This window comes from Callospermophilus lateralis, chromosome 2, assembly GCF_048772815.1.
Source record: "Callospermophilus lateralis isolate mCalLat2 chromosome 2, mCalLat2.hap1, whole genome shotgun sequence".
NCBI classification, from domain to species: Eukaryota; Metazoa; Chordata; class Mammalia; order Rodentia; family Sciuridae; genus Callospermophilus; species Callospermophilus lateralis.
The window spans coordinates 8,380,560-8,397,317 of NC_135306.1; the positions used below are offsets into that span (position 1 = coordinate 8,380,560).

The window sequence follows — 16,758 nt, forward strand, 5'->3', positions numbered from 1 at the left end:
GAAGCCGACCAGCAGGAAGGCCACTGGCGGGCGCTAGTCGCTGGAGGCATGTGAGAAGGGCGGAGGAGGCTGGGAGGGAGCCAGGTACCAGTCGGCATGCCCAGCAGGAGACTTTAGAGTCCCTTTCCACCTGGAAGCTCTGCTGTTGGGCCTGACTCTCCCTGTGCCAGGGACTCCGACTCTGACCTTGGAGTTGGCTGGGTCTTGGGCTGACTCACCTGGGCCAGGTGAGGGTACACCTGGGTGGACACATCTCAAACCCAACCCTGCCTCTCCTCTTCCTCCCTCTCCAATTGCTCTTGAGAAGTCCCTGTCCCTCATGGCCCCCTTTCCCCTTCCGACAAGGCAGGCCCACAGAACATCCCTCCGCCTCTTTCAGCAGTTCTAAGGGTGTGTGTGTGTGCGTGTGTGTGTGCACACGTGTATTTTGCGTGGGGGTGCCTGTAGGTATGCATGCATTTGCATGTGTGTCTGTCCCTTTGGGTCTGCCTGTCACACCTGCTGGGCTCCTCCCCACTTCCCTCCAGGCTCCGGCTTGAGGAGTGGTCCTGGGCTACCTGGGACCTCAGAAGTGGCCCCTGTGCTCACGGGAGGGAAAGACGGGCACAGTGCGGGCGCTGGTGCCCACGGCTCTCAGGTACCAGGCACTGACTGTGTCACATCATCATCGTCCTGGGCTGACATGGGGGGGCATGGAGGTTGGCTGGACACAGAGAGGACGTTTAAAAAAATAGAGAGAATTTACGCTTCCCAAAAAAGAGATGGGGAGGGAGAAGGCGATGGAGTCGAGGTGGGGCTGGGAGGCGAGTGGCTGTCCGAGAGCTCTGGGTCCCTGGGGGTGACAAGGTCTCTGTGGGCAGGACACAGCTCCTGCCCAGGCTGCGCCCATCTGCCTTTCCGGCTGTGCCCAGCGGACACGTGCGCCAAGCCCGGCCGGCTGAGGGGAGGGCACCGTATGGCTGTCGGTAGAGTCCATGTGGGCGGCAGGCCAGGGCCGTGTGGAGGCTGCTGAGGCCAGCGTTCTCACCCCAGGCCCTGTGCCCAAGAGTCCCTGGGGCCCAGCTGGCTCTCAGGAGGCGAAGTAGGAACTCTGCATGGAGTAGAGCCGGTCGATGGGGTTCCCCACGCGGGCCTGCAGGGAGCCCACGTCTGAGGAGCCCAGGAAGCAGTCGCTGAGGCTGGTGAGGGAGGTATCGCTGTCGATGTCATGGAAGATGGAGTCGTTCCCTGGGGGACAGGAGGGGCGTCAGGACCAGGTGCAGGCAGGGGCTCCTGGGGGCCCCATCATCCCTGCAGGCTCTGTGGCCAGAGGCCAGGAAAGACAGGACGGCCTACCGGCCAGTGTGTAGCCAGAGACTGGGGTGCTGGCCGTCGGGAGGGAGCAGGTGGCTGGGTTGGCCTGGGCCCCTGGGCAGCAGGTGGTCATCATGGCCCCAAGCCTGCCTGGCCAGGCTGGGGTAGGGGCAGTGCTAGGGTAGCGGGGGTTGGGCGGCTTACCATAGGGGTTCATGTGGTCACCTGGCATTTGGGGTGGCGTGAGGCCCTGCTGGAAGGGGTCGCTGCTGCCGTAGGGACTCTGCTCCATGGCCACGATCTGCTGCTGCGGCGGGGCCAGGGGCGTGTAGGAGGCCATCATGCCCTCCATGCGGCTTGACAGGACCTCTGGGGACAGTGCATACCTTCACCAGCTGGCCGGGCAGCTTCCGCAGATGTCCCCAGGGGTCCCTTATGACTTCCTCAGGGCTGCCCAGGGCCCGTCTCCGGCCTAGACAACCCATACATCGGACTCCCCAGCACCATATCTACTATGGCTCCAGTTCCCTTCCAGGATTCGGGCCCCACCTGGCCTTCCCCACCTGCTCTGCCCACCCCCAACCCCAGCTCAAGGTCCTCAGGTGGCCAGGGTGACGGAGCCTCATCAGACAACAGCAATCCCACCTGGCCCTGCGTCTGGGAGCACCAGAATGGGGCCTAAAGCTAGGCCAAGAGGCCGAGGAAGGCGTCTGGAGGGAGGATCCCCAGCCCAGAGTGACCCAGAGAGCCCCTGGGGAGGGGCACGCCAGGCTGGGGCAGGGAGCAGCCGCCAAGGGCAGGATCCGAAAGTCCCGTCTGTGGGGTGGGCACGAGGGAGACAGGGACCAGCGTGGGAGGCAGCTGGAGGGTGGGCAATTGTGGGCGTGCTTTGGGGGCTGAGCTGAGTGTCCCCTGAGGACATTAGGAGTGAGGGATGGTCTCGGCAGGGAGGGACTGTGGGGAAGGGCTGGGGGGCAGACAAAGGCACTGCCCAGCAACTGGGGAAACAGGAGTCAGGAGGGGTCCGGAGAATCTCTGTCGAGGTCATTATGGGAAAGGCAGCTCTTTGGAGGGGACATAAAGGACATGAAACCATTCCCTGACCGGTGACAATTAGAAGCAGCCAGGGTGGGAAGGAGGTTGGGGTGTTGCCTGATTGTGGGCAGCAATGTGGAAGAACACAGGGTGGGATATGGAGCTGGGGGCGTGGGACTTTCTCCGGGAGGGTCGTCGGGCTCACCTTGGCCCAGCCGCTGGGAGTTCTGCTGCTCCTGCTGCTGCTGGTGCCGCCGCGCCAGCTTCTTCATCTGCAGGGGAGCGCGGGTCAGGCCTGCCTGCCCCGCGCTCCCCCACACCCCCCCACCCGCCTCCCTGCCCCCACTCACTCCCAGCCCCCCATGTCTGGGCCCCAGGAGCACCGGGGGGGCAGGAAGTGGCCTCTCACCTTTGCTCTTTGGTTCTGAAACCAGACCTGGACCACACGTACGCTGAGGCCTGTCTCAGCTGCCAGCGTCTCTCGGACCTGGCCCAGAGAGAGGGAGACAGGTCAGGCCTGCAGGGACAGCTGGGAGGGACAGCTGGGTGGCGGGGTGGGGAGGTGAAGGGCCATCCTGCCCCCAGCAGGAGCAGAGGCGGTGGGGCCTGGGTGGGCAGCAGGGCAGCCGGTCTCGGCCCCCACCCCACCCACCCCAGCCGCCACTCACCTTCCGGCAGGGCTTGGACGAGACCTCAAAGGAGGCCTTGAAGGCTCTTCGCTGTTGCGTGGTGAGGATGGTCCGGGGTCGCTTGGGTCTTCGTGGGTCCTTCCCATCGTCCCCGCTGCCCTTGCTCTGGCTGCCCTGCCCCTTGGCTGGCTTCATGTCCCCATCTTCGTCCTCACTCTTCACTGTGGGGGACACAATCCAGCCTGTCAGGTAGGGCTGAGGGGCAGTCCTAGGTCCTAGCTTGTAGCCTCAGATGACAAAGGTGACATGACACCTGACAAGATCCCATCTCCATCTGCTGACACCTGCTATGGGTGCCCAGCACCCCGGGATCAAGAGTCCTCCTTCCCAGCCAGCAGCCTGCCTTGCCGGGTCCCAGGTGTGCTCACATTCGCACGCAGGGCAGGTCTGCTGGCCTCTTAGGGCTGATGGACACCCTTAAGACAGATGATGGCATCTGTGGCCCAGGCTGGCCCTGGACTGCCCCCAACCCATCTTGCCTTGGACCCTCCTTATCCTGTGGACCTCTGTCACCCTAGAAACCTCAGCCCAGCATGCTGCCTTCAAGAGAAGTCTCCGCTGCACTAGCCGCGTGCCCGCTGGGTGTGGGGTGATAAGAGGAGAACACAAGGGGCCTTCTTTCTTGAAGCTTCCAGGGACTAAGAATTGACTGACAAAGGACACGTACCACACGTCCTCACGCCGGAGTACGCATGGCAATGGTGTGCATGTGCACACACGGAGGAACACTCACCCTCTGACATGCACATGCAGATTAGCAATTGGCCCACAGCAGCCCGGGCACATGCCGCTCACAGACACAGGCTGGGGGCACATGACACAGGCAGGGACACATAGGCCTGCAACTCTGATCATGTGTTTCATGATCACACATGCGGCGTGAAAACCGTGTGTTCACCCAGCCACACACCCACACCACAAGCATGTGCATCACTTCCGTTCCCCTGAGTACTGGGCTGCAGCGATGCCAGACTCAGGGGGCAGCCGAGCCTCCCCACCCCGCCCACCGCCAGGCCACCTGCTGCCTTCGCCTGAGCTGGGCTCTCTCCTCTAGGCCTGTCTTTCCCAGATCATGAGCCCTGTGGAGGGGCCGGTCTCCCCTCTCCCAGGCCTGGCACGAATGGGCAGTGGCACCAGCCTGGCCTCTGCTCCTGAGGGGGAGCTCAGGCAGCCGCAGGAGGGGCTGTGATGATGCCCTGCCCAGGGAAGATAGCGACAGAGGGAGAAGAGCCCAGTACCTCCGCCGAGGCCCCCACAGTGACAGACCCCTGTGCATGCAGATACCGTGACTGTGGGGCTCAGGATGCCCCTGAGGGGGCCAGCCATCTCCTCAGCCTTTTGCACATTACACAGTTTGTGCACGTGTCTGTGTGTGCACCTGGGCAGTGGATGGGAGTATATGCACAAACACACAAGTGCAGCCATGAGTGCCTGGCTGTGTGTGTCTGAGTGTGTACGCCTGTGTGTACCTGGGTAGGGTTTGCAGGTTGGACGCGTGAATACATATTCACACATATATGCATGTATGTGCGTCCGTGCTCCCAGGCGTGCCTGTGTGTGTGCCAGTGTGATCACATGCTCGTGTCTGTAGGGTCATGTGATTCAGGGCCAGTGTCCGGGTGCATTTTGAGCCCGGGGGTGGTGTGCACAGTAGTGTCCGTGTGCTTATGTGGCGTGGGTGTGTCGTCCTTGTGTGGCTCAGGTCCCTGCTGAGGAGCTGGCCTGGCCGCCCTCCCCACACCAGCCTGGAGACAGCACTCACCGGAGTCAGACTCGTCGGGGCTCACGGAGCTGAGCAGGTCCTTCTCCTTCTCGTAGTCGCCCTTGCACAGCAGCTGGCCTTCCTTGAGCACAAACTCGTCACCCTTGCGCAGCTGCCGCTCGCACACGCAGCAGCAGAAGCAGCCCAGGTGGTACACGCACTCCAGCGCCCGCATCACGAACTCGGTGGGTGCGATCTTCTCCATGCAGCCACTGCACTTGGCCGCGAAGAGCCTGCCAGTGCACAGAGTGGGCGTGTCGGCCGGGCCCAGGGTCTCCCAGAGGCCACTGCCTCCAAGGGCCTCTCCCTCCTGCCACCCGGACCCCCAGGCCCACGTGGGACAGGCCCTCCTTGGCACAGGGCCAGGCAGTGGGAGGGCCCTGCAGGCCTACTCTTCTGCATGGCAGGTTCAAGTGACCCAAGGTGCGTCCTGGCCTGGGTGCATCTGCTCAGGGCCCGTCCACCCAGAGGCATGGTGGCCACTAGAGGGCAGTGTGTAGGGTCAGTCCACCTTCCCCCAGGGCAGGGTGATTGGGGGAGAGGGTCCCACCCATCCCAATTCCCTGACCTACTTTGCCTCCTCCCTACTCCTCCCTCAACCCCACATCCATGCATCCCTGATCCTGGCCAGCCTTCCAGCCTCGGGCCCTCCCCTGCCTAAGCAGCTGCCCCAATCCCATCCCCAGGCTCCTGGCTACTCTAACTCCTCAACCTTCTCTCACCTGACCCCTCAACACAGGATCCAGAAGGATCTTTTTAAACACATGTCTGATCTTGCTGCTTCCTGCTCCACCTTCTTCCATGGCTCCCTAAGGCCCTTAGAAGAACATCAAGCGCCCAACCTGGTGATCAAGGGCCCCATGGTCCTGCCTCCTCCTTCACCACCTTCTGTGCTTCACAGAACAGCTGCTGTTTCTCCAAAGCGCCATCATGGTGGCCTTTCGACATGCTCTTTCCTGTGCCTTGGTTTGACTGACGTCTTATTAACCTGGTTTCAGCTCAGGCATCGCCACAGTGGGGGGTGGGGCAAGCACACTGCGGCAGCCACGGTTCTAAGCATTTTAGCAGACAGGAGATGAGCCCCCGAAACAACCCTATGGGGCAAGAACCTGAACTGGCCCCATTTTAGAGATGGGGACACTGAGGCCCTAAGGTGAGCATGGGAGCCAGATGGGTAGTCAACATGGGGGCCACTCCCAGCCTGGACTTGATCCAGTCCCTTCATGACAGAGTGGCTCCTGCTCCCGTCTCTGGAGACAACCCTGGCGGGGGTCTCTGCCTCTGGCTGGGGGGCTGGGCGACAGGCCCCTCCTCTGCCGGCTGCTGACCGCTCCCCCTGACACCCCCCTACCCATCACGCGCCCTGCTCTGTGGGAACTCGGCCTCAACAACACTTTGATGGAAAAATTTATGAAGAATCAAATTATTGCTGCTGGGAGGGAATTAAAACCATTTTTCATTCCCTGCGTCCCCGGGCCACGTCTGCAGGCGCCACCTTGGGAGCGCTGTGCGCATCCCATCCCTCTTTATGGCCCGCCATCTCGGGCAAGGATTACAGCTGCAATTCTCCACTAATCGGCTCTGGAACAGGAATGGCCATAAATGTGCGGCTCTGGGCCTGCCACCCTTCCCGGGGCTGCCATGCACCGCCCACGGCGAGCCACTGGGGTGCAGTGGACAGGGCTAGCTTGAGCTCTGCCTGCTGTCCTAGCACTGACCAGGACGCTCAGCTTAGAGGCACCTCCAGGTTCTCCGGACACCACCTCTTTCTTCCCGGTGGGCTCCTACTCATCCTGCAATGCCCAACTCCAATGCCACCTCCTCTGGGAGGCCTTCTCTGATGCCCAATCTAGGGGAAGAGGCCTCCTCTGTGCTCAGAGCTCTCCTCTGGCCTCAGCTCACTCTGTTGTAAATGGGACATCAACAGGACCTCCCTCCGATTTGATGATCGTGAGCACATAACCCCGTAAGCATCACCGTGGAGTGGCCACACACTCTGAGGGTGCCCAACTCTACTGGGGTCCTACGAAGCAGGGCCTGGCTCCACCAGATCCTCAAGGAGGCCCCTGCATGTTTGAGGAGAGGCAAGCGCAGGCCCGGAGACTGCGCAGCTCAGGCTGAGCTCTGCACTCCAGGCAAGCGGCCGCCTCCAGCTCACACACTGCAGGTTTTGCAAAGGGTACACCAGCTGGGTCTCAGCTCCATCCTTTGGCTGGATATTCTTGTTCACAGCACAACCTACTCAACTGTCCGTGGCAGCTGCAGGGCACCTCAAGGATTCTGGCTGACCAGCCACCTCTGCTAAGGACTTGCAGAAGCAAATGACCATGGAGGATGCTCCTGCCCTGTGTCCCTCCCTGGCCCTCTGTACCTGACCGAGGGACCCCACTGAGGTCCGCAGGCTGCCCTTGAGCAGACAGACACAGGCGGAGTCTTTGCAGCAATGGCAGGGCCAATTCCCAGGCTAGGGTCAGCACATCTTGGGTGGCTCCCAGAGAGGAGACCTCCTTAGGCTGGGGGTGGGGGTGCGGGCTGGTGACCCGCATTCGCGGTCGAATCCACCATGCTGGCTGTTGAGAACAGCGCGTTAATGCCTTGGCAGCAGGGGGTGGATTGCTACTTTCTCCAAACTCATCAACACAATCTATTATTAATACTTCTCCAAAGGCTCGGTGCCGCCATTACGGAGGCAGCGCCAGCCACTCGGGGCGTCATCTGTTATCTAGATTGCAAAAACCCGGGAAATAAAACAAACGGCACGCACTTTATAAACGGAATGTGCCATCCGTTTGGTCTCCAAGCATCTCTCCACCCAATAAAACATCGGGGGGGGACGCATGAAATACTCACTCCCAATTATGGGGCTGCCTTTGTCTATGCACAGTGCTGGGGTGAGAGCTGTTAACGGGGGGTGGAGGGGTTGGGGGCACCAGCGGCTCCCCTCCTCTCCATGAGCCCCATTTCCTCTCTCTGATTCTCCCACAATGGAGGGCCTGGAGCAACCAGCCCCCAGGAGGTGTGAAGAGGCAGGCCAGCCACAGGCAGGGGGCCCCCGCAGTGAGAGAACGTGAGGGTCACACTGGCTCCCCCACTTGCTGACTGGCTCTTACTTACTGAGCCTCAGTTTCCTTGTCTGTATAATGGACTCAACACCACTGCCTGCTTCTCAGCACAGAGAGGCAATGAGTTCACTGTCAGCATAAAACAGTGAGCAGAGGGCAGAGCCTGGGGTCCATCCTGGGCAATGGCTCTACCACTGAGCTACATACCCAGCCCAATTTAAATTTTTTATTTTGAGACAGGTCTCCCTAAGATGCTGAGAGTCTTGCTAAGTTGCCGAGGCTGGTCTTGAACTTATGATCCTCCCGCTTTGACCTCCAAAGTCACTGGGATCACAGGTGTGTGCCTGGCAAGTTGGATGCATTCAAAGCCTTTTGGTTCTGTGCTAGCATGGAGGAGGCTTTCGCCAATATCTGCCCTTCTTTTGTCTCACTTGTATCCCAAATGTCTTCATGGGTCACCCCTGTGGGGTCTCCATGATTTCTGGAGCCTTCCTGACACTGGAGGGGTTTTCCAGTCCCAGCTTCTGTGCCCCCCTGGGTTCGGGCTGACCCTTCCAGCTTCTGTCTGGCCTGATCTGGGTGGAGCACCCCTGGCTTCAGGATCTGGGGTCTCATTAGCATTCCAGAGGAGTGCTCATGCTCAAAGATCATCCACCTGCGTCACCTCCTTAAGTCCCCCAAGGACCCCAAAAGGAAGAGCCATCTCATCACTGTTTTATAGATGAGCACACCAAGGGCAGGGGGCAGGCTACTCCTTCAAGGTCAAACCCAGCCTCCCTAGCTCCCTCCCTGCCCTGTGAGTCCCAGGGTGTCCTGCATTCTGGGGACCATGCCTGTGTCTGTGAACTGTCCTGGGAGGGGCCCGATAGACCCCAAGTGCTTACTACTCAGAAGGTGGGGCTGAGTATCCAGGGTTTTTTGAAAAACAAACAAACAAACTGAACATCCTGACACACACACACACATGCACACACGCACGCACACACACGCATCTTCTGTGCCGTTGCTGTCCCTCTCCTGGAGGATCATCTGGGATTGTGGGGCAAGACATTCCATCTGTAGGGACATCCCTCCCTTGAAGAGTCCCAGGCTGTGAGATCACATCTCCAGCTCTTCTCAGTTTTTATTGGTTTATTTGTTTAATGCTCAATTTATTAAACTCATAAAACTAATAAACAAAACTCTGAAAACCGTTTTTTCAGGAGTATTCAAACATGGATTACAGATCTCCTAAATTTCTCCTAAACCACAGATGACTGCGGAGATACAGGACTTCCGTGGATCCTTAGGCCCCCCATGACCCTGGCTTCCTAAGGACACTCTGAGCAGTCTTCACCCCAGATCTGAGTCCAGATGGCATGCACTGGGCTTGGGGTCCTGGCTCTGTCACTTCCTAGGGCTGGGACTTTGTACAAGTCTCTTCTCCTCTTGAGCCTCCGTGTCCCTGTCTGGGGAATATGATAGAGGCGCCTGATTGGGTTAGGCACAGGGGATGGGTGCATGGTTGCTATTTTAGGCACAGGGGATGGGCAGATGGTTGCCATTTCCCTCTATCATCTCAACATTCCTGGCACCCATTCACCATTCTTGCTAGGTGGATGCTCCCTGTCTCCTCTGCATGGGGTTACCATTTGCTTATCCCAGCACTGCACTTTACAGTTGATAGAGCCCTTCGTTGAATTCCCAGAATAACCCTCACTCCAGGTTCATCCTCTACTCTCAGTGGGCCTCCTCCTCCGCCCCCCCGCCCCCCTTCTAACCACCACACTGACCCACCCAATGGGCACCGATGCTTCTTATTCCACAAAAATAGGCTTGATCTTGCCGCCTTGCAGTTGTTAGAAAGTGTCCCCCAAAAGCCATGTGTTTGTTAAAAGTTGGGGCCCCAGCCCAAGATGATACTGGGAGGTGGTGGAACCTATAGGAGGGGGCCTAAGGGAAGGAAGTTATTGGGGGTGTGCCCTTCAAGGATATTGGGACCCAGCCTTCCTTTCTCTTGTGTTTCCTGGCTGTCATTAGGTGACAGCCACCCACTCCTGCCATGAGGGCCGAGCAACCATGATCTAAAGCCTCTGACACCAGAGCCACAAATACACATATTTTCCTTTTTGCAAGTTGATTATTCAGGCATTTTGTCACAGCCACAGAAAATTGACACATCAAGTCAAATCAGACTTCAAACCCCTTTGCTTCAGGATGTCTAAGAACAGCCAATAATTTCAAAGTAAATCCTGAGACTCAATCATGGCACTCAAGTTCCCACCTGTCCCTGCCACCTCTAGCAGCCAGGCTTTTCATTACTCCTAGAAGGGAGAAAGGCCCTTCTGGCCTCCTTAGCACTTAAAATGCCCTGTGCTGGCAAGGCCTGCCTTTTCTATTCCTTTTCTTTGTATCTTAGGGAATTCTTCTTCACCTCCAAGGCCCATTTCCAAATGTCACCTCCTCCGTGAAGCCTCTTCTGATACAGGTCCTGCCACTCTCCAGCTGGGGACAAACCCACTACTGACCTAGAACGCAGCCGCTGGGTATAATCCACCCCCCCCCAGCTCTGGCACTGAGTTAGGGGGTGCCTACTGAATGAACATACAACCTTGTAAGGAACGAAAGGTGCGGCCAGATGGAACAAGAAAACATTAACCACTCAGCTTCTAAGGGCTTAAACACGCCACAGCTAACAAGATAAGTGAACATGCCCTCCCTAGCCCCCCTCCCCGCACAACTACACATTTTCTTAATCTTTTATCACTGGAATTCCATACTTGGTTCCTGTTGGGCTAGCAAACCACCTCCCCACACTGCGCCCTCACTAGTAGCACCCACAAAAGACCCAGGGGTGCATGTGCATAATGAATGACTCCCCTGACTATAAGTGACTGGACCAGGTCTGGACTTCTGAACCCACCCCACCTCCGAGTGCGCGGCTTTCCACATCTCCAGCAGCAGCTGGGTCACAGCCTTTCTTTTGAGCCTCAGTTTTGTCTTCTGTAAAGTGGAGTCACCTGCTGTCTTTGGGCGACTGGGAATTGGATGATTTTTATCCTATGTGAGGAGGCTTGGCCCAGGGCCTGCCACAGAAGGGGTCTTGGAGGTATGTCTGCCTTTTTTCTGACTGCAGTACTGTGGTGTCTGGTGCAGGCTCTGGAACCTTCTCTCCTTCACCACCAATTTCACTCTGAAGCGCCCTAGTGACACGGTTAGATCTGTATTCTATGTATCTCTTTGTAGATATGGGCTTCTGTCAGGCCCTCAACCAGGGTCACACTGGGTACCAGGCAGGTTCTGGGCCTGGTTTCCTTCAGGGCCTCTCCAAGTCCTATGCCACAGCTCCTGGGGGTGCTGCTGGAAACACCCTCCTCCTTCCCTGGGACCAGGAGGCTTGGCTGCTGGAATGGCAGCCCCTCAGTGCCCGCTGGTGACATCTCTAATTCCCCAGCTAATGCCCTCAGAGGTTGACTCTGAGCAGGGCTCCTGCAAGATGCCTGGGCACAGTTAGGCACCTGCCATCCCCTGGGCGCCATCTGTATTTGCACAGCAGTCTGGGCAGCAGGGGGGGCACCAGAGTGCACCCATCTGAGGGCTTCCTGGAAAAGGGGACAGGACACAGGGTTAAGAACCTGGCTCTGGAGATGGATGGATTTGAATCTCAGCTCTCCCACCTACTGGCCTGGCCTTGGGGCAAACCCCAACGCCCTCTGAACCTGTATTCAATTTTGAAAAGCAGAGGCTCCCATCGTCCACCTTCCAAGGAATCAAGCAACGAAGTTACCGGGTGGCAGGATCCAGGGTGGACCAGCCTGACGTGCTTGGGGCAACAAGAATTCACGCCAGTGCTAAGGCTACCATGGCGGTGGGGTTGTGCTGCCTGCCACGATGCTGCTGAGGGACGAGGGGACAGGACCATGGGTGCTTTGAGGCTGCTGCTGCTGAAGTCCCCCTGTCACTTGGCAGAGGCAGCCGCCTGGCCTTCTCCCTGCCGGACTCGCTGACATCTCCCCCACGTGCCTGCCGCGTCCTTATCATTCCGGGCGTAGCTGTTTTTTATTTTGAGACAAAAAGGGGCCTGTGGACGGGAATCCAACTCAAACCAGCTGCAAACATCTGCTTTGATGCGGCGGGCTGGGCGGCGCGGGAGCCGCAGGCGGGGGCCCCAGTGCGCGCGTCAATCAGCGGCTGGAATGCCGGCGTGGCCGCTGCTCGGGGCTCGCTCGGCGGCGGCCTCACAGGGCCTCGCAGGCCTCCGCGCCTCGCCTCGCCGCGCCGGGGCCGGGCCTGCAGCGACGCTGCCCGGGCGCTTCCTGCGGGGTGGGAGGAGAGCAGACCCCGCTATGCCAGCGGCCGCCTCGGCCCTTTGATCCGCGCCTGGGCGCAGTGGGAGCCCCAGACCCGGCTGGAGGTCACGCGCCGGGGCCAGGGAGGGACCGCCCGCCGCCGGCTCCAGGTGCCATCCAGGGGCCGACCTGGCCAGGCGGGCACACATTCGGGGTTCCTACAAACACTGATTTAGCACCTAGTACTCACGGCCAGGCACTGTCTGGGGGCCAGGCAGAGAGCAGGGACAAAAGAGAGAGTCATCCCGCCTCCTGCTTCCCTTCTCCTAGGTGAGGGGACATTCTAACAGGCGGAGGGGCACTTGCATTCATCTGTTTGAAGGAACAGAACCACAGTGGTCAGAGTGTGACAATGGCGGCCATATCATGGAAAAGGAGGCGGGAAAGATCCTTAGAGAGGACATCATTAGAGAGGACCATCAGAAGCAGCCCTGTGACACCTGTGACACCTGTGACACCTGAGCAGAGACCCAGGGAGGATCCCTGTGAAATCTGGGGGAGGTCGGGGGGACCAGACCCAGCAAGCTGCAAGGCCCTAAGATGAGTGCAAGGGTGGGGGGAACCCAAGGAGCCCCTGTGGTAAGAGCAGGTGAGCAAGGCTGAGAGGACCTGAGGGGGGGGGGAGCTGGGGGTGGGGCAGGCCATGTGACATGGTTGTGAATCCAGTGTCTGTGTGCTGAGGTGTGGGCCCAGGGTGGGTGAACAGAAGGGAGAGGCTTGGGGACCCAGGCTAAAGGCCAGGCTGCCCCAGACCAGGCCAGAGCAGGGATGGCACTGAGAAGTGGTCCCCCCAACCCCGGGTGCATCTGGAAGGTAGGCAGGGACCCAAGAGCATACCAGAGAAAGGATGGAGGTGTGGAAGAGTCCAAGCCTGAGCTGCTTTCTAGAAGGTCAGCCATGTGGATGTGTCCCCAGACAGCTGCCCATGGCAGGCGGCAGCTCCAGGAGGGGCAGGCGGGGAGATTGTGTGCAAGCTGCCAAGACAGAGGCACACACAGAGACACCCCCCCCCCACGGCACTCATTCATACTCAGGTACACATTCCTGCAGCCTGAGTGACTGTGTCCATGAGGCCCGACACTTGGTCTCCCATCTTCAGGGAGTCCCGTCCCTGGGGAGTTGGGTGGGACAAGGCCAGACTCTTCTCCAGGAGTTTTCTCCATCTGGAGATGTGGTACTTCTCTGAGACGAGATATCCTCTGGTGACAGGCATGGACCTTCCTGCCATCAAGGAGATACAAGGGCCCAGGACAGGGGGTGGGTGGGGCATCATGTCCCTCTGAGCATCCTGCCATGTTCCCCTCCAGCTGAGCTCAGGACACTGGTCCAGGCCAGAAGAGCTACAGGAGAGCCCGGCCACTAAGGCCACAGAGGGCATGGGGGTACAACGCTGCGGGCTTCAGCTATGTTCTTTCATTAACCTCTGGGTTAACTCTCCCTTCACTAGCAAGTTCAAGTCATTTGAAGGAAGAGGCTCGGGATCTGTTTTGCTTGCTCACTCAGCCATCTAACATTTATTGAGCATCTACTCTGAGCCAGGCTCTCTGTGGTGTGTGCTGGGGGGGAGCTTTCTCCTCCCACTTGCCCATCAAACCCCTCTGAGCTGATCCAGGTTCTGTCCCCCATTCTCACTGAGCTCACCAGCTCCTGGTTGGGAATCTAGCAGCTGTTATGTCTGTTACTATTATTTACTAAGATCCAGCGTTCCCTACATACTGGCTTGTGTTTCTCTGCACGTGAACCTGTCACCCTTAAGACCCTGAGAAGCAGGCCAGCCACTCTCTGTAATAGAGAGGGAAGTGGTGCTGGGAGGTGGGACGCAACTACCAAGAATGGGCGAGATGGGCGCTGGGGTTCAGAGAATGGGCGAGAAAGGGTGCTGGGGTTCAAGGCCCTCACGGTGGGCTGCAGAGCGCGTGCCTGTTCTCCCAGCCTCCCTGGTGGCTTCCTAGGCCTCCCGGATCTGAAACCCTTTCCAGCCTCAGCCTCCTCCACCCTGCCCACCTCCTTGAATGGCTCTGTCGCCTCAGAGCCTCTGGGTCATGCCCTGGGCTGGGGTGCTGAGGACACAGGGAGGAGTCCAGGGGCTGGCAACACAGAAGGAAGAGAAGCACCCCACCATGAGACGCAGAGGACTTGGGGCTTCTCTCTGGGGTCCTGCCTGGCCAGAAGGGCCCGTGCCCAGAGCTGTGTGCCCAGGAGGGGATGGGACATGGGGGCAGGGCCTGATGAGGCACAATCTCAGCCAGGTGGGGGCAGAGCTGGGCGACAGGGAAGATATGCTGGTGACTTCAAAGAGTTCCAAGGACCCCAGTGGAGAAAGTGGTGGGCCGCTGCAGGAATGGGGCGTATCTGAGCCCAGCATAGCTCTGTGTAGCAATAGAGAGGCCATCCTGGGGAGGGGGGAGAAATTGAAAAAGAACAAAAGCAAGAAGAATATGGAGCCATGTCTAGGGATAGGGAGAGCACAGGTCAGGGCAGAGCAGGTGAGCAGGAAGGTCCGGCTGGAGTCCCAAGGGCGGGGCTGGAGAGGAGAGGGCAGAGCTTCTGTGCTCCCAACTCATCATCCACCCTTCTACCCAGCCATCCATTCATCACATATCTATCTATCCCCGTATCCACCTCACACGCCACAGCCATCCATCCCTTTATCTACCACCCACCTATCTACCCATCCACCATGCACCCGTCATTCCTTTAGCCACCCGCCCACCCACTTCCACCACTTCATCCACCCATACATCCACACATCCCTTTGTCTCCATCCAACCCTTCATCTGCCCACCCATCTATCCATCCACCCATTCACCCACCCACCCATCCATCCTCTCATCTACCTACTTCTAACCATCCATCCATCCCTTCCTCCATCCATCCATCCATCCATCCATCCCTTCATCCAACCACTTATTCATCCTTCCTTTCTTCCTTCTTTCCTGCCACCCACCCACCCTTCCCCCCATCCTTCCCTCCCCTTATCCACCCACCTGTCCAGCGAGCACTTAGGCACTCTCTCTTTGCCAGAACCTCTCTGAGCCAAGGCCCCTCCTCTAAGAGAGCAGACACTATCTGCCTTTAAGGCTGTCACTGTCATACAAGATTCATTGATCTTGTTGGCATTTCCCAGTCACCCACCTGACCAAGCTGCTGTGTGGTGGGGAATCAGTGGGGAACAAGACAGTGTCACAACTGCAGGGATATGTGCTAGATTGGGGAACAAAGTATCCCAGGGAAGAGGTCCTAGTGGGAGCAACGCAGGGTCCCACTGGAGTCCTCAGGAGCTGCCCAAACTGACGTCTGGGCCCTCCGTCTGGCCCCCAGGACTCTGGCCTCCCTGTACTCAGACAGCAGCATTTTAATTAGGGCTCTAACTTCATCAATAAACTTCCTTTGAACAAGTGTTTTCTGGAACAAACTTCATTAGAGCAATTTAATTTTTTGATCAATTTTCTTCCTAGTACAGTTAAATAATTTACGACTTTTTCCATTTTCACTTTTATTTTACTAAGATTATTTTCATGGAGATAAATGATTTTTCATGAAAATGTTTTTCAGTAACGATTTGCTCAGCCATCCTATTTGTGCCCATGTTGATCTTGCTGCTGACTGTGGCGAACGTGAACGTACAGTTGGGGACACATTTTACCATGAGTAGTTTCACTGCTGTCGGTTGTATTTTGCACTGATTTTTTATGTTTATTTTTATTTTACTGAGTTAAATCTTCTCCTGATTCAGCGAGGGTGGTTTCCGATATTACCATCAAAACTGCCAAAATTTGCTATCATGAATCTTACCAGGCAGCTGAGGAAAACATGCTCTGGGTTGAAACAATGGGTCAAGGCAGCCCTGAGGGTCCACATAGTTGGGTGCACATGTCCAGCTTCAGTTGGGATCTCAGAGCTAAATGTGCTCCTTTTTGCCCTTCAGAGACTGTGGACTGCCTGCTCTTGGTCAAGCTCCCCAGCCTCCTTGGGCAGTTTCTCAAACTCCAGTCACCCTTAGAGGGTGTCCACACAGCCCTTAAGGCAGGGGTCCTTAAGTGGTTCCTCTAGAGGACAGCCAGCCATCTCCTCCCTTATCTTCCACCCATTCTCCTCTGAATGAAGCCAGGGAGCTCTCTTAATGGGCCCTGGGCCAAGCCTCCTGGTGCCCAGGTGCGCAAACTCCTGCGCTCTTGCTTGTTTCAGCCTAGATTCTGAACCTGGCATGTTTCTACCAATGTCACACTCACAGGAACCAGCCCAGCCCAGGCTCAGAGCTACACCTGCAGGACCTCCTGACCACCTTGGGAGGGAGGAGCCTCTTCCTTGGGATGGTCACCCAGCTGGAGGTGCAGAGCCAGGGCCCAACCCCAGGCCAACTTAGCAGGTAACCTCCTGCATTCCTGGGGCTGGGAAGGTGTGTGGGGTCACGGGAGCAAGCGGTGGCCTGTCTGTACCACGCTGATCTACTGCTGGGACACAGAGTGGGCATTCAGAACATGTGCCCTGATGGAGCACCCACAGGGGCCTGAGCACCCACAGCACCCCCTGAGAAGTGGGTGCAGGCCCCGAGCCCAGGACAGCAGGGCGCGGTGGGGAGGTGCCCA

General features: G+C 58.1%; 1 protein-coding gene across 2 annotated transcripts in view; it reads right to left on the reverse strand.

The window, feature by feature from the left end:
- Positions 1–1,069: 1,069 nt before the first annotated feature.
- Lmx1b (LIM homeobox transcription factor 1 beta) overlaps positions 1,070–16,758 on the reverse strand; it is a 71,606-nt gene continuing 55,917 nt past the window's right edge. Inside the window, exons 3-8 of one of the 2 annotated variants that reach the window (XM_077108632.1) lie at positions 4,780–5,012; positions 2,997–3,178; positions 2,738–2,815; positions 2,534–2,600; positions 1,519–1,662; positions 1,070–1,227 (exon numbers count right to left, since the gene is read on the reverse strand). In XM_077108632.1, coding sequence (XP_076964747.1) covers positions 1,070–1,227; positions 1,519–1,662; positions 2,534–2,600; positions 2,738–2,815; positions 2,997–3,178; positions 4,780–5,012 — 862 coding nt within the window. Of the gene's footprint in view, positions 1,228–1,497; positions 1,663–2,533; positions 2,601–2,737; positions 2,816–2,996; positions 3,179–4,779; positions 5,013–16,758 lie in introns of both variants that reach the window. The other variant, XM_077108631.1, reaches the window with a different exon arrangement.